This window comes from Lepidothrix coronata, unplaced genomic scaffold (assembly GCF_001604755.1).
Source record: "Lepidothrix coronata isolate B3197 unplaced genomic scaffold, Lepidothrix_coronata-1.0 Scaffold116, whole genome shotgun sequence".
NCBI classification, from domain to species: Eukaryota; Metazoa; Chordata; class Aves; order Passeriformes; family Pipridae; genus Lepidothrix; species Lepidothrix coronata.
The window spans coordinates 2893689-2911409 of NW_016690296.1; the positions used below are offsets into that span (position 1 = coordinate 2893689).

At 40.0% G+C, this 17721-nt stretch overlaps 1 protein-coding gene across 2 annotated transcripts in view; it reads left to right on the forward strand.

Moving 5' to 3' along the window:
- Window positions 1-17721, forward strand: part of LOC108502310 (spermatogenesis-associated protein 5-like) — a 52551-nt gene that overhangs the window by 2247 nt on the left and 32583 nt on the right. For both annotated transcript variants that reach the window (XM_017825155.1, XM_017825156.1), the window contains exons 4-9: window positions 921-979; window positions 2107-2730; window positions 4868-4997; window positions 5569-5625; window positions 6354-6477; window positions 7787-8042. In XM_017825155.1, coding sequence (XP_017680644.1) covers window positions 921-979; window positions 2107-2730; window positions 4868-4997; window positions 5569-5625; window positions 6354-6477; window positions 7787-8042 — 1250 coding nt within the window. The remainder of the gene's footprint in view (window positions 1-920; window positions 980-2106; window positions 2731-4867; window positions 4998-5568; window positions 5626-6353; window positions 6478-7786; window positions 8043-17721) is intronic.

Consider the following 17721-nt stretch of genomic DNA (forward strand, 5'->3'; position numbering starts at 1 on the left):
CTTGCACGCATAATTCAGCTTTTTCTTCCAGTTAAAAAAATCCACCCTCAACTTCAGGCCCCAGCAACAAAATTGAGTATGTGCTTACTCATCAGGAAAGGCCATGGTATTTTAAGGGCTCTCCTTTAAATTAGCTTAATACAGCTCTTTGCCCCAAGTTCCTTTGTTGAGCAGCAGAACTGAGCAATGGGTTTTTATCTGCAGGTTTAGGGCTCCCCCCGTTGATCAAGCCTTGATTTGCAGCATCCGTGTCTGCTTTAAACGCCTTTGGTGCTGCTGCCGTTCCCCTCTTGGTGTGGTGCCTTTGAAGGTACAGGTGTAAATGCTTAGAAAAGCTGTGGAATGGATGTAGTGACTCTTATCTGTTTAGTCACTTAATTAAACAAAAGACTAGCAAATGCTTTGTGGGGAAGACTTGTACTGTTTTGGTAGTGGATGTGCAGTGCTTAAGGCATGTGCACAGTTTTGCAAGTGCTCAAGGCACTGTTTTAATCGATTAAAAGATTTGCATGTGTGTTTGCAGGGCTGAAAGAGACCTGCCTTATCTGATTTGTTTTCAGTTCAGTAAATGTAGCAATGGCTGTTCTGCCTGGTGAGATGAGAAGCCTGCATTGCAGGTTTGTGATCCTAAGAAACAATAAATCTAATTTAGCATTTTGTTAATTAAAGCATTTTCTTTGGAAAAAAACCACCCAAAACCCAGATGAAATAGCTACACTTCTTTTGTTGCTGTGTGTGTAATATTTTCAGAGTTAAGATGTTGTTATTTGAAGACTGAAGTGCTCATACATCTTTTCTGTTTGTGGGGTTAAGTCATATACCCTAAAACAGGTCATCCTGGTGCTTTAGTGCTGTGGCCTCTGGTTTGGTTTTGAAGTAGTTATTGCTTGGAAAAGTAATTTTCTTCTTTCCTACCACAGGGACAAAGATGCCATCGTTAATGCCGAGGAAATGTCTGTGTGTCTGCTGAGAAACCTTGGTATGAGTTTTGCTGCTTCTCTTTTGCCTGTTCAATTTTCGTAGTAGGTCATCAAGTCTTGGTTAGAAGAGCAAATATTTTCCTCTTATGTTCTTAATCAAGGGCTTATGGCAAAATAGGGGGCGTTATTTTGTTCCCACTTCTTTTGGGCTAAATAATTTTGTCTTCAGGCTAAATAATTTTGCCATGTTGTAAATGTGTAATTTGCATAACTTGTGGCTCTGTTCCTTCTATCCATTATACTTTTGTCTGGTTCAAGTTAGGAGTGTTCAGCATTGATGGCCTTCTGGCTGATATTGTGATGCACTTCAGAGTTTACTTGCACTGTGAAGACTAGACTGCAATACTGTACACTAAAACCAAGATAAAGTATCAGTATTAACCTGAAATCCCAGTCTCTGAATCTCTTTTTTATGTTGGTGGTAAATAAGTAAAATTGCTCTTCATTGGGTGGTAGATAAATGTAAGTAAGGCAAAAAAAAAAAGGTAAGTTATTCAAGGTAGTGTTCCTCACTACAAATTGTTCTACTCAAAGGGAATCTTCTGGCCTAGGAATTAATAACATTGCTACTCCAGGAAGCAGGAAACATGAACTGCATTGCAAATTCATGAGTTTGGCTGGAAATCTTGTTCATGCTTTGCCTTGTTTTTTTTTTTTTTGTGCCTGTAGGGTATATTCAGATCACATTGCCTCATCTCTCTGTCAATGCATAGGCTAAAACCTGTCTTTTTTTAGGCCAATACTCTCAAAGAAAGTGGGTTGAACATAAAATATTATCAGGTGCACAGCAAACACAAAATTTTTACTTCTTACAATACTAATTCCAATAATCTCCCTTTGTATGAAATTTAAAAGACTCAGATTAATTACGAGTTTAGTATGAGTGATTACATATGATGCTGACAAATGTTTATCCATTAAAGTCTGCTTGTGTACAAAGGGATCATGCAAAGTACCTGAAATTACCTTGAAATTATGTTACTACCTTTTGTTATGTTAACTAACAGCATTCTCTAAATGAATGATAAAGAATTATTCTAATGCAAGAATGTCTGAATGTTACTGCTGCCACAGTAGATTGAAATGTCACCTTCTTTGTCTTTTTTCTTCTTTCATCTTCTCATAGATGGGAAAATAGTTCTACCAGGAAACCTTTTGGCTTTTACTTTCTATGGCAAACTGTGCAACATCGTGGTGATGAGAGTGAAAGGAACTGATGGTGCAGAGCTGAGTGCCCAGGGCAGCGCCATTCCCAGTGACCCAGACCTTGAGAGATCTGATTTGGAGACGAGCGCCTTAGATTTGTCCCTACAGCTCGGCAGGATGGACATTGGTGATAGTCCAGGGGTTGCATCTTTGAGCACACCAAGCAAACCAATGGATCCAGGCTCACCAGTTACACCCAGTTCTGTGACAGCCAGTGGTCCAGACTCTGGTCAGGGAGAGAAAACCTACAGCAAGGGAGATGGTGCAGACCTCGCCGAGGATTCGGAGTTGGCTGGGAAAAGCAGCAGTGAGGGACTCCCAATAACGGGCAAAACCGGAGCAATAAGCAATACAGACTCTTTTTATTTCATTTCTTCAAGAACTAGGATCAATTTTATAGAACCCAGGACCAGTGTAGCAGAAGATGGCGATTGTGAGTCCCAAGTCACCTATGACACGATAGGAGGTTTGAGCAGCCAGCTCAGAACTATTAGAGAAACAGTTGAACTGCCCTTGAAGCAACCTGAGCTGTTCAAGAGTTACGGTATGATGCCTAAAGGGTTGGTTTTCTTCATTTGATACCAGTTTTCTTCTTTAATTTGATTTTTAAAAAAACAAACAAACAAAAAAAACCCCAAAACCACCACAAATTATCCCAGGAGTATGCACTGAGTTTTATGTAACACTGACCTGGTTCTCTTGTGTGTCCAAACAATGTCAAGCTGCTTTATAGTTATACTGTATGGGTACTGTGAAGATGTTACAATGAGCTTGTGTGAAAAATAGGTGAGCAGGGAAGAAATGTGTGTCTGTACAAAAATTCAGGCGTGCATAAGCAGAATTTTTGACAAATAGGAAAGACTTCTTTGCTTGGGTGTTTCAAAGGTGCAATTCTTTGAGTTGTCGTAAGATTTTAATTAATTTTGGTAGAGTCAGTTAATGATATTTTTTAAATGGAGAAAAAGTCAGATTAGTTCTTCTGCTGTTTTTATCCCTGGTTGTAGGCTTCCTGCAAAATTTTCAGGAAGTCTTTTTGTTTACTTAAACTCTTCAGTGTATGAGGAGTTTGAGTCCTTCCTCTGTGAATTACAGGGTGGAAAAATGAATATGGTTACAGTTGCCATATATAAAATTATATCTAACACATATATGAACTCAGAGGGTTTTTGTGACAAAGCTAAAACTGTACTGTGTATTTATCACAAATGGATATGTACCTTGTCTAGGTGTGCATCGCTGTGAGATAGGGCTCTTACCTATAAACATTGCTTTAATATCATGTCTTTGAGGCTTTTTATTGCTCTGCCTTTACCTCTTCCCACACACACACTCTGGAGAGGAGGTGATTCCAGCTGGGACAGTTTCCATAACACACAGGTGGCTCTTTCTTGGCCGTGATCCCCAGGTGTCAGTGAGGTGGTCTGAGGCATCTTCATCTACGTGTGCCCCTGCTTAATTTGGTCCAGCCTCAGCATCAGCACGTGGTTTTGTGTTAGCACAAAGTTTGCTTCAGTGTCAGCATTCTTCACACCCGGTCCCAAAAGTGCTCGAGCAGATTCCCTACTAACTACGTGGTAGATGATGGTGTTTCCTCAGCAGTTACAAACCTTTAGTAACCATCCAAATGCTGTGAGTCTTTGCTCACGGGGAGCGAGCCTGGCAGTGAGGTGAGCCTGTGGTTCCACAGTTCTGCTTCTTGCCCGTGCCAGAAACGCCACAGGAGGGAGCAGCTCATGCTTTAATTGGACTGCTCTGAGGGAACCCGCTCCTGAAGACACTTTTACTTCCGTCCTCTGTCAGTTGGCAGATAATTTTTTTCTTTTCAGGTGTACTAGTTTCTAAGATTCAGACTTGTGGCATCATTCCCTGTCTGATTCCCAGTCCCCACCTGATGTTTCTTTGGCTGTGTTTCACCAATGTCTTTTTTTGCCAGAGGCAGTCCTTTGTCAAACACTTGTCTCTGCTTTTTGCTTTCTAATTTTTCACCTTCTGATTTTGGCTTTGTGCCCATTTAATTTGGCTTTGCTGGTCTGGAACTTGTTTTGGTGGGCTCTTTACCTGGGATCATAATGGTACCTTTGTGCAGTTACCTGTATTTTCTGTCCAGCTCTAGCTGTAAGCAGCAGTACCTTACGTGCTGTGCCTGAACATTTCTGTCTTTTTGGCTCTTAACATTTGCCATTAAATAGACAAATTCACCCTTCTGATGTGTGTTTTTCATCATCTTGCAAGTATTCTTGAATCAAGCCTCAGAGTATTTCTGAAATTCTTTTGAAGTGTTAAAGAGAAGTGGTTTTCTGATGTTGGAAATTTGATGTAATGACACTGTAAGAATCATTAGTAACTTAAGGTCTATTCATGGATGTTAGGTACTCAGTCCAGTAATGTCTTAGAAAAAAACCACAACACACATAAGGAAACTGAAAAATGCAATTATTTAAGGAGTTGTTTTTTGAACAGAATCTTTTAGACTTTAAAAATAAAGAACGTAGATGTGATCTTTTCACTGTAAGCCTTTAACAGGCGTGTCATTTTATCACGATGACACGTCTGTTAAGTTAATGCTGAGGTCAGATTTATTGGTAATAACTGGTACAGTGAAACGTGCAAGTACAGGTTTAGTCTGGCATTTCTCACAAGGAACTTCTTTTCTCTGTTTGTGTGCATGTGCTTGTCCAAAGGAATCCCTCCTCCTCGAGGAGTGCTGTTATATGGCCCTCCAGGTACCGGGAAGACTCTGATTGCCAAAGCCATCGCAAATGAGGTTGGCGCTCACGTTACTGTTATTAATGGGCCTGAAATAATAAGCAAGTAAGTCCACCCATTTTATTTTCATTAATTCTATAAATATATCAGCCCAAAATCTGTCCTGGCATCTCTCCAGCAGGGATAGAAAGGGTTCTCTCAAGCAGGGCTTATGTTTCTTCTTGTATTTAAAGAGGTTTATTGGACTTGGCCAAGAAATTTGTGTAAGGCCCGGACTAAATTAAAGAGGAGACTGGAACTGCATCTGCAATTGTGTGTAAGTTAGTTCTGCAACAAGAAGAGTAACTTGTTAAACCATATTTGCAGTTAAGATGCCACTGCACAGATTACTGTCTCCAGGGAACTAACTGTTTATTGTTCTTCAAAAGGTAGATAAAATGGTTTCTAACACAGGAAAAAAACGTTTCCCTTTAATCTTTTTTGTAGTTACTAGATGGTTCTATCTTGGCCTTAATTTCTTGTCCTTGTGGAAATACAATTTATTGTAGATCTGCATTTACTTTGGGACTCCGAAATTGTGCGCTGTGGCCTTTTTGGAACGCCCCTTTCCCCCCCATTTGCCTTTCGAAAAAGACCAAAAAAAATGTTTTTTATTAAAATATTTTAACTATTATAGGTTTTACGGGGAGTCTGAATCGAGGTTACGTCAGATCTTCGCTGAAGCCTCTCTGTGGTACGTTCTTCTGGGTGATTTCGTTTGCAGTGTTGGTTCCAGCCTTAATGTTCTTAGAAGAAAAACATTTGCAGGAATCTTTGAGTTTGTAACTTTTTCCTGCAGTGGTTTCTAAAAGGAAATAAATTTGTTTATATAGAGCTTAGCTAGAAGGAAGGCAGTGAAATTCTAGTCTGCCTATTAAATAAATCCTTTTGGACGCTGCCCTTTTCAAGGGGCTGTTACAGATGGTGCCAAATCGCTCGCTCTCTGTCGTCAGTGTATTGTACTCTTGTTTCAGCAGAGGGAAGCAGGAGCCAGAGTTTCACCTGGATCCAAATTTTTCTGTCTGGTTTTATCTTTGGAGACTAACGTAGCCCTGTGCTAAGGCAGGGAAGTCAGTCTAAGTGTTGGTACTGGATATAGCATGCCTCTGGTGTAGGGAGGTGTTCTGCCCAAATTTGTTAGACCTGCTTAAGGCAGGTTTTAGACTTCCAGTGATTGTTGTTCATAATACATGAGCAAAAGACTATTGCATACGGAAGGTATTAGTTGTCTAATGTATTAGTCGTTTTACTTTTCTCTTTATTCGAGGTTGAAACTTGTAGCTGCCTAAAGGAGTTGGGTGGTTGTTAGTTTTTCTAGGAACTGCGTATTTTTCCATGAACAGCTTTGCACTTCTCTGCCTTGGTGTTTTAAATCTTCCCGAGCACCTTATTGTTTTTTTTCCTTTTTTGTTTTCCCCCCAGTCGCCCCTCAATTATATTTATAGATGAGTTGGATGCACTCTGTCCAAAGAGAGAAGGGGCTCAGAATGAAGTGGAAAAGAGAGTTGTTGCTTCATTGCTGACGTTAATGGATGGCATTGGCTCAGTAAGTCGACTGTATTGAGACAATTAATGTGTATGTGGACTCACTGAACAAAACTATTTTGCTTCTACAGCGGAGCCAATTTTAGATGTGTCATTTGGGGGGAAAGAAAACAGGCTTAGGTGAGACTTTATATAGTAATGTAATGCTTTTTTGGGTGCTAAGCAGAAGACATAGGAGAGGAATGTCTCCTGATAATGGAGATTAAAAGTAAGTAAGTTTCTTCCATTCCCTGCCTCTCCTTTGCCTTCTCCCCCTCTTGTACTTTTGGAGATCAAACTGAACTTTCAGTGATAGCCCATCATTGATCTAAGCCAGATATTAATTGCTCTGAAATCAAAGTTATCAAAATGCTTCTGGTGCAGTAGGCTGCATGGTTAAAGGCAATAGCAGCTATTTCAAGATTGCCATAGTAATATTTAGGTCATAAACAAAAGCCTACTAAAGGAGCAGTAAACTTAATAGAGTATGTTATGGATTAAGCCCATAAAGTTTGCCAATCTCTCATCAATTATTTTATGAGTATTAGTAGGAAAGATGAAAGAAACTTGTCCAGAGTATGAAAATAATTTGCTGCTGTTTATGTAATCTGCAAGTTTCTAATTATTTTCCTGCATGAGCATTTGAGTTGCCCAGTCTGGAGCTGGTCACAGGCAGAAGAACATATTTTCTGATGGCAAAGGCTGGTGGATAGTCTTCCTGGAAAAAGTGCTTCATTCACAAAAAGAGAATGACACTGCAAGAGACCTCCTAGCTGCTCTTGCCTTCTTCTAAATGTGCAAAAGCAGAGCTTGAAGAAATTGGTTAGGATTTTTGACTGTGCTTTTCCTGCTGAACTTACAGGAAGCTTTATAACTTGCTGTCTCTGCTGGTTTTGATGCCTTAACTGCTCTGTTTCCCAACCTTGTTTGTTCAAGGTCTGCTGATGCCGTTTTGTTCTTGTACCAACGCTGCATTTTAGCTTAAACACTTCTTTTTCTTTACTTGGTTCTTGCTTTCCTGATATGGGAAAGCAGGTTCTTGGGGATTCAGGTGGGAGACACTGGGATGAGAGTATCTTGGAGTAGTTTCTGTTGTATTATCTGTATGTTCACGCAGCGTATAGTATTCCTAAATTGCAGTTAGGGATGGATTGGATGGGATCATTGATGGGCTTTTTAATCTAAAAGGTTTGAGAGCTAGCATCAGGATTCCAGTGTGTGTAGTAGTTGAAAGAGTAAGCAAGAAGTATGTTGATAAGCTACATGGCATTTAGTGACTTAATTAAATTTGTGTTTTAAAAATAACATTTTGCATTGTCTGATGCCTTCAGGAAGGCAGTGAAGGGCAGCTCTTGGTGCTTGGGGCCACCAATCGCCCCCATGCTCTGGATGCAGCTCTGCGCAGACCGGGGCGTTTCGACAAAGAGATAGAAATCGGAATTCCCAATGCCCGGGACCGCCTGGACATACTCCAGAAGCTTCTCAGGAAAGTTCCCCATTCGCTCACAGAGGTGGAGTTGGTGCAGCTGGCTGATAGTGCACATGGTTATGTGGGTGCAGACTTAGCAGCCTTGTGCAAGGAAGCAGGTAAGGCTTTGTTTATCTTATTTAGGATCTTACTTTACAGTTAGTCTCTTTATTAAAAAAAAAAAAATTGTAAAAAAATCCACAGTCTGTACCAATAGCTTTTGAGACAATGTTTTCTTAATTTTTGTGTCAAAAATGCAGCCAAGTGTGGAATATGAGGAGCACCAGTCTGCTCCTGGGCATGTCAGAAAAATTCTTTGAGTATTAGTAGCTTTTAAAATCTGATGTTGAGTAACCCTGGGAAATCCCCTGTGCTATTTCTAGCATGTTACATAACTCCCTGTCTCTCGGTAAGCCAATGGTTTAGGGAGTTCACTGACATCCCTAAGAGTTTTTCTACTCTAGAGCCTACCTCTTCCATACAAAAATCCCACACTACACAGCTTGTCTTGCAGGTCCTTGTCCCCAGGATGTGGAGACTGTGGCCCTCAGTGGTGTTTACTGCGTCTCCCTTCCCTGTTTTGTGCCTTGTATTCCATTTTCCTGCAGATGAGGACCTTGTGGCAGAGGTGGGGGGACTGTGTGCCCCTGGGACAGGTTGTGGGGTGGAGCTGGGAGAGCTGGAGAACACTGAGCTGGGGGGCTGCAAAGTGTCCCCTGGCCTCTGGAACAGGCATAGCCCTGGAGAATTATGCAGCCAGAATTCAGTATGTTCCAGAAAATACTTCACCATGAGTTCACCTCTGTTTCCTTTGGATGAAATATGAAAAGTACTCTCTATCAGTTCTTACATTTTGCTAATTCTAGCAATTCTAGTGTCTATGTGGTTTAAGTGTTGGACCTTAAATCTGCCCATGAGCAGCCTTTTAAAACAGCCTAGTCAATAATATGACTCTCCAACTCTGCTTATGCATATTTGCTCCCTTATGGTTCACAAATAAGTTTGCTGCATGTGCTGGGTTCTTCTGTTTCCTTTGGCACTGGGACAGCTGCTTGTGGCAGTGGCACAGAGCATGGATAATTCTTGCATTGGAATTAACTATGAAGATGGCAGAAGTTTTAATGGGGTGATGGCACCTGGAACAGCCAGGTTTTTACTTGCCAGCTTCCGGAAATTTTAAGGGATGGTTCTCAAATATGAATTTGTGAACTCTTCTATGGATCAAGAATAAAAAAGTTTGTAGAGACACAGACTACTCATTTTATAGCGGTCTTCTGTTGACTTCAGTTGTGTTTTAAGCTCTGTTTGAAGTTAGAAAACATTATTTTTTTCCTGTTTGTATATATTTGTTTTAAAAAAAGATAAACTGCTTTTTTATTTTCCTTCCCCTGTGTTTTTGGAAGCCTGTCCATCTGCCTGTGTCACAGGACTCACACAGTAAACACTTAACTAATGTAATCTGAAGTTTTCCGTGAAAAGTGTTTTGGTTTCAATTCCAAACATGACCCAGCCTAGGCTTTAGTTGTACATGTGCACATGGATTCTGGACACTTCATAATCCAGCTGCAAATAGATTATATTTACCCACTTCATGAGGCCCTTTTAGAAAATCAATTTTGAATGTCGTGCAGATTGAACATTACACGTGTTGTCATGTGTTGGCATCTGCCAGTGGTGGCTTGCAGGACATGCTGTTATCTGGGAGCTTTGCATCCAAAGGCAGTGCTGGGAATGAGGGAAGAAGGATATCTCCTTTCTGTCGATCTTCCTTCCTGAAGTTGGAATCGATGCTGTTAAATATCCTTGTCGTTTCTTAACTTGGAGTGACCTCTGCTGGGGAAAATGCAGTCCAGCACCGTTTAAGTCTTTTCAGCCCACGTGAATTTTTCCTTTTCAAAGAGTTGCAAATTCTGTCAAAGTATTGCATAAACTCAGTGCAAGTTGCTCGTTTTTAAGGAATTTTCTTAGATTCTTTTTTTTTTTTATTAATCTCTTGGTATCTATATTTTATGTTAAATTTTCAACACCTTGTAAAATATTAGAGCTTTTCACTGAAGTTCAGCTATGTTTTATAACATGCTATTTCTCCTCAGCAGAGTGAGATTATTCCATATGGCACATTTTCCAGTGTTTTGTCTAGTCTGGTGTGTTGTTCCAGCAATGGGCTTCTGTTGCTTCACTTGAGAAGCTGTGCTGTAGGCCAAGCTTGCTTGCTGTCCAAGAATGCTCTCTGATATTCAGCCTAAGTTTTCCTTGTTTAGTTTTATCCCATTATTTCTATTTACATCCTTGTATAACACGTTTGCTCTCCCTCCTTGGTGTTTACACCCTTCAGATATCTCTAGGCTGTTCTCATGTCCCCTACCTCCTCATTCATTACTGAGCCAAACTATAAATATTTAGCTCTTTTAATCTTTCCTCATAAATAAGTCCTTCCTGCCTTCTGAGAAATTATGTTGATTTTCTCTGAACTGCCTCCAGTTTGTCAATAACCTTTTGGAGATGTAGGGCTTAGAATTGAACACAGTATTTCATATATGTTACAGCATAAAACAGGGTACAAACATACAATTGAGTTGGTCTTCCCAAAACGTTTGGTAAGAGTTCTTGCACAAATTTTGAGGTTACTTGTGCCACTTTCAGACTTGATGAGTGTGTACGTACAGAAAAAGGATTTCAGAACTCAGAAATACATGTTCAGTTTTTGGTATGAGATTATCGTTGCTTGCTGATTGTACTGCTGTTGTGGTCTGTGGGAGACTTTCAAGTCTTCCTTACCCCTTCTGTATCTTTAGGTATTTCATATGTGGCTGGAAAGCCTGAAAGTTTACAAGCTAAAGATGTTTACATTCTCAATACCAAGTTTAGATCATTTTCAGAGGACTCATCATTCCTTATCTTTCTACTTCAACTCTGTTTTTTTTAACACATGTATTGTGTATATACTGCTTATATAAACCAAGGGTGTAGTAATTATTATAAGATGGTAAAGGTAGTGTTTGTAGGGCTATGACAGACAAACCTTTTGTGTCTGTAGTTAGGTTTCCTAAGGTGCTCCATTATAAAAGCTTTGAAGTTTGTCTTCTATATAATTCTGAAGATCATATGTTAATGAAAAGTAAATAGCAGTTGTAGAATTAAATATTCCAACTGTTTTCTTGGCAGAAGTTTGTTTGTTCTCCTGTGCAAGATTTGCTTAGTGGTACTTCTGGGGTCAGACAGGCAAGTTTTCTGTTCTGTTCAGCAACTCTGTGCACTTTCATGGAAGTTTTTAGGAAGTTTGTGGAGGCTGTAACGTTCAGGTTGCCCTCAAAGCTTCTCGACCCTCATGTATGTGTCATGTACAGAATTATGGTGCAGTGTGTGCTGGAATGGGCAGGGAAGAAAGGTGACCAGGAAACCTGGAGAATCTGTGCAGTGTGCTCTGGACTTTTCCAGACGGGATGTTATGACCGAAACCCATGACACCTTTATATAGAGATGCTTGTAGTAATCAGTTAAGAGTGTTTTTACTTGATCTGCCGAGTATATAAAATATTAGTGGATTTTTTTTCCAATACCTTCTTTTCTTTTACTAAAGAAACAGTTCTAACCTCTCACAAAATGAAACCACAAAACTTTGTGACTTTATAGGAAAAACACTGGCTATGAAACTTGCAGTATTTGTTGTAAGAGTTGACAACAAGGTGACAGACATCAACTCTGTGGATCTATCTCAGCCTTAATTGTTGTGCTTGATGCCCTTGAGATCCTGTTGCTTCTCCTTTATTTACTTTACCATGTGGTCTTTTATTAATTCCCTAAAAAAATATAATGTTTTTAATTTATCAGCAAAGATAAGCACTGCACTTTAAAAAACGAAACAAAACAAAAAACATATGAAATGTTAATTATGTAGCAGGGACATGAATGGTATAAACTGTACTGAATGTTAGAAGATGCTTAGCAACAAAGGTTTCCAAATATAGCAATTTATTATAAACTTATCCTTCTATGGCTGCCTGTAGCATTTCAAGAGGGTGAATATAAATATAGCTTGATTTCTTCAAGAAGTGGGTTCAGTCATATTGTTTACAGAGAAAGGAAGTATTTGCTTTGTAACTCTTAGGATTTATCTTGAACATCCTTGTTCATTACACATAATTTCAGTGTGCTGATATAAAACACTTGGACTGTGATAAGATAGCATCATGAGGAGAGGAAGAACAAATGGCTTTGTTTAAATACTGCTCTCTCTTGGAATAACAGGGATTTGCTTCCAGTGAGGATGCTGCATTGCAACCACAGACTTCTGTGAAAGAAGCAGTCATTGCTTTGTTGTGTGTCAAAGGTTTTTTTAAGTTGCATGAATGCGATACAGTTAAAGGTGTCACCCTGCTTAGGTTTAGGATTAGAATGGTTTACTGGTTTGAGCTGGCTGTTACAAAAAATCTTAAAGAAACAAGGAATCGAGTTGCATCTCTGACTGGTGTGAATCAGCATTACTCTGCTCAGTCTGTGAAGCCACTTGCACAGGCACATGATGTGGTCTGTTGTCTTATGTTCATAATTCTGAGTCCTATTGTTTGCAGAGCTCATTGTCCATATTATTCATTTGCCCCTTTAATTATCCCTGTGTTCTGATGAATCATACAGCTAGGATGGAGAGCCTTCATGCTGTTTGATCCACAGCTCTGTATATTGATTTTATGTAGATATTACATCTGTAAAGTTGTAATTTATATATGAGGATGCTGTAGTTGGCTTTTTTTGGAGCTGAGAAACTTCCTGCTGTATCTTTTACAAGCTTAAAAAAAAAAGTTTCTGCAATCCACTTGCATTAAGAATAAGAATTAAAAAAAAAATGGTCAACTGAAGGACTGTCTCTTAGGTTTTTTTGTTTTTTCCCTGTAATGGATGGGGAAGTAAATTCCCCTGAAAACCAGGAATGTCTCTTTGTTAGATGTATGTGGTTTTGTTTTTTTCCCCCCAAGCTTCTGCAGATTTGGTAGCCTGGCCACCTGCAGGAAACATGAGCCGTGTGGGCTGCTGTGATTAACAGTGGGGCTCTGTGCACCCCGAGGACCAGCCTCTGACAGGGCTTTCAGTTACACAAACGCTGCCTTCAAGATGTGGCTTCTCAGCCTCGTGTCTCAAATCAGGCTCTTCATTTCAGCTCAGTCACAGTCTGGATGAAACAGCCCAGTGTTAGGGCATCAAGAATCTCTCTCCTTTCTTTAAGCTGTAAAAATTCAGCTTTCCCAACACGATTTGGACCCGGGTTCTGCTGGGGGCATACCACAAATGTAGATATTTTCCTTGGATTGAGATCCCAAATGTAGGAATGTGGGCTGACATACTTCAAAGTGTAGATTTTGACAAAAGCAGTGGATGAACGAGGCAATGGGATTGTTTGTTTTGCAGGGTGGTTTGTTTTGAAATTAAGCCATTTCAGTTACAGATTTGAAAGGGAAAACACTGCCTGACACGCTGTAATTATTTTATTTCCTTATGGAAAGTGACTGAAAATACCATATCTGTGTTATTTATTTGTTTGTAGCACTGATAAAGATTGAAGCTGTGCTGCTGCAAGCAATCTGCTATTGCATTCCCTCACTGACATGGTTCCCGTGGGACGCTCAAAATGAGGTGGGAAAGGCCACTTGCCTTTTCATGAAAAGGTCACGTAAGAAATGTGGGAGTTTTGGGAATATTAATAACACATATAGTCAGATGGTCAATACCAAAAAAAGTGTCTTTATGAAATGGAGATATTTCTGCAAAAAGGGCAGCAGATGCTCAGAATGATGTGATGGCTTTTGTGTAGAAGTGGCTACATCTGGGTGCTGCCTCTTGGAAGAAATGCTGGTGCACATGATGTTGCTTTTTGTAGCTACTTTTTCTTATATAAAATATTTGGCTTTTTTTGTTGTTTTTGTTTTGGTTTAGGTTTTTGTTTGTTTTGTAATGGTACTTGATTTTTGGTTTTGCACGAGGGACGTTGCACTTTACTGCAGTCAGGGCATGTGAACTTTTGGTTTTCATCATAACTAATTTTAAGTGTGTGTTTATCCAAGACTGGCTTGCAGTTAATTGGATGATGGGGTTGCTGACTTCATACACACAGTTATGGGTGGGGTACTTAAATATCTGTTTAGAGCACATCCCATTCTGTCTGCTGATATTTATATAGGCAGGAAATAAGGAATATTTTCAGGAGAGTTGATCAATAACTGTCACTAATATTTTAAATTAACCTTCTTGGCAGATAGTCACCATGTTCTTGCTTCTGCAGCTTGAGTGGCAGGGAGGAAACTATATTATTCATGTGTGGCAACGCATCTAGAAACTTCTGGGTTTGAATGGCTTGGAGGGTCAGCCCCAAAACAAGTTATTTGATTTGTAGGATGAGGGGGTGCAGGACACCAGGGTAGTGTGTGTTGGTGCAGCCCTGGCTGTGAAATGGTTTTTAGAATGTAATTCTGAAAATTTAGCGCTATGTCATTTTGCTTAAGAACAGAAAAAAATTTGGGGCAGGTACTGTCTTAGTCATCAACTATACTTCAGACAAACTGTTTGTGTAGAAATGGTACTGTAGGAGAAAAATTCAATGTTTTCTGACTCCCTCTCAGGCTCCGGGTAAAATAGTTTTCTGGAATATGTAGTGGCAAACTCAGTATCTGAAAGCAGCCTTAATTCTTTTGATTAATTGATAAAAGATCAGCTACTATGAAATGTAGCTGAAGTTGTATATCTGTGTTAGTTCTGTGGGAGCAAACTCAGCAGTAGGCATGTGTAAGTAGAATGATTAGTTACTGTTGGGGGACAGCTTAAATATTTTCAGGCAAAGTTTTCATAGGTCTCCTGACTTTAGTTCTTAGTTATATCCTGACTTGCCAACATTCCTAATTACAATGAGACCACCCTTTAGCCACTGACTGTTGCTTCTTGTCTTTCTGCCCTTGCTATTCTGGTAGCCTGTCGGTCCTTATTTTTGTTCTAACGCACCGTGTGACTCCCCTTAGCTTAGGTATGCTTATGTATGAGGAACAGGCAGTCTGGTATTCCTTATTTCCCTCTGTTGTCACTGGATTAGGATAAATGACGTGTGTGTACCTGATCTGTGAATAAACTGTTTCCTGTACGAAAGAAGTTTGGAAAATACAGTTCCTCCTTCCTTCCTTCCTCTCCCCTGTCCCACCTCTCAGCAACTTTCAGGCAGCTCCATAGACATGTTCCAGCAAATGCCAGGGCTCTTCAGGAAGGACTATAAATCCTGTACATAATCCCTACAGTAGGTTAGTGCTCAGGTTAGCCCGGTGAATTTGCAGTGTTATGGTTACAAGGGATTTAAGGGCATTATCTTTCCTGTGCAAACAGTACGAAAAGTTCTTCAGGGATTTTCCCATATAGCTCTGGCAGCTAAAGACAGATTGCAGAATATGGTTTTGAGAGCAAAAAGCAAGGCTTTCTGCTTCCTAATTTGTTTTTTAAGTAGGTGTGAATTTTATGGACATGTTAAATTTTAAAAAAAAGTTTAAAAATATATTTATAAACTGTTTCTAAGTAATATGAAAATTTTTTTGTGCATAAACCTGTTAAATTTTGAAGTATAGTACGTAAAAACCTGGCAGTAGAGGAAGATGCCCCTTCCAGTGCCATTTGGAAGCTGAGATCTTACCCATCCATGCTCCTCTGTTGAGTATTCCACTGCCAGCCATGCAGGAGAGAATCAGTTTTTAGAATGCAGGAGAGTTGGATCTGACAGCTATCACATGGAGAAATGCTATGTGTCTTCTGGGTTTGGCTGTAAAAATTTGGGAGGGAAATGCCAGATTATCAGAGAAAGAAGAAACATTTCCTTTTGTAAACAGTCTTGCAAGAAGATTACAGTTCTTTGAAGCTGCTTAGAAATTCTGGTAGAGTGAGTCCAGGCAGGAGGGGTTTGTGGAAGAAACAACTGACGGGCAGTAAATGAGCATGATTAACAGTTTGGTTTGGTTCAGTTTATTTCTTCAAGTGTTGTGTATATTCTGTTTTGGAAACCTAAAGTATATATGTTGGTCATTTCTGAGTGGATGCTTTCTATTATTTACAGTGGCGTGTAGTTATACGCAGACTCTGACAAATATAGCAGTGTCGTAGAGGCTATTTTTAGGCTCAGATATTTGTGATTATGATCTAATGTGCCAAAACTTAGCCAAGCTATGAGCAAGAAGATCTTACAGACAAACAATGCTATTGACCTCATGAGTAGCCTGGTACCAAAGAAGGATCATCTGTACCAGGACAGGGCGTTCTGCTGGTTTTTTCCCTTCTGTCCACTTAGTTTCCTCTGTTCTAGACAGACAGGATGAGTTGGAGAGGTAGAGTGCATAGTTGCTGGGCTGGAACAAGCTGTTTGTTTTCCATTGTTTGTAATCATGCATGCCTTATTATGCTGCTTTCTTTTCTCTCTTTTTTTTTTTTTTAACTGGGATTTTCCATACTGCTCCACTGAGGATTGGTGGCTGCCTTCCAAGTTGAGTTTCTGCTCTGCATAGGGCAGTCCTTGGGGCTGGTCATGTATCCCTTGATTAGAAATGGGTATCCCATGCCTGTGTGAACAGTCCCACTGACCTTACAGCAGGCTAAGTACGTCTGAGTCCTTCCTCTCCTCAGGCAGGACTGGAATAAAAGTGGAAACCAACTCGCCCACTTCTGAGCCTCCTCAGTCACTGCTAAAAGTTATTGATATTCATTAATTCTTAAAAACAGAGTATCATCTGAAAAGGAACAAGCAGAGCTGAAACGAATGTTGTGCTCAGTCAGTTAACAGCAATGACATATACTCAACCCAGAACATTCCCATGTGGAAGATACTCAGGAGCTGATCTGAGCTGCTTGATGTTTTCTGAGGTGTGACTCTTCGAATCTTCACTATGACTTCTGTAGTGATAAACTTGTGTTTGCTGTAATGTTCCCCCTTCTTTGCCTCTGCCTTGCTTCTGGCAGCGTGGTTTGCATCCTACCCTGCAGTTCCTTACATTAAATACATCTCTCAGCGTCTCCAGACCAAGGATATGTTTTCCTGCCTCTGGCAAACCACTGGCTGTATCCTTCTCCTGTTACTGAGACTCCCCCCCTCCCCTCTGGTTAGAGGTCAATCTGAAGTGCAGGAAAGAATGATTATGATAACAGGAGGAAACAGGAAGAATCATGCTTTCTTTTTCAATCTGTTTTTTATTATTGTTTTAATGTAAAACATTGTTTCAATTAAATGCTGACCTGTGCAGTGGCGTGTGCGTGCACATGCTGAAATGAATTCCGGCTTTGTTTGGAAAGCTGTGACCTCTTTATTCCTGTTCTGGATCAAGGCTGTTGCCTTTCAAACCCACTGCTGAGGACTGAAATTTCGCTCGCACTCATAGCACTGGCAGTAACAAACCTCAAGAGTGGTATTCTCCTTTGGCTTTTTTATCTGCTGTGCTCTCTGTTTTTAAAATAAGCTTGTTTGGTTTTAAGACTTACTCGTGCCAGATAACCAAAAAAGATAACCATGACAAAATTAAAATGCATCGAATGAGCACTGGGCTAAAGTGGTACTTGGTGGAGCTGATAGGTATAGAAATGAGCAGAGATCTTTATCAGTTACTTGCTTTCTCTATGCCTTAATTTCATGCTGTGTTAGTTATTCTTGCATTTTTTTAAAGTGAGAGTGCCATGTGAATTGACTTCACCAAAAAGAAAATGTAAGACTGAACCCAAATACCTGCTCCCACCCTGCAAAGTGTTGACTGCAATGACACTGGAGTAAGATGTTGAGTTTATTTGCCTGGA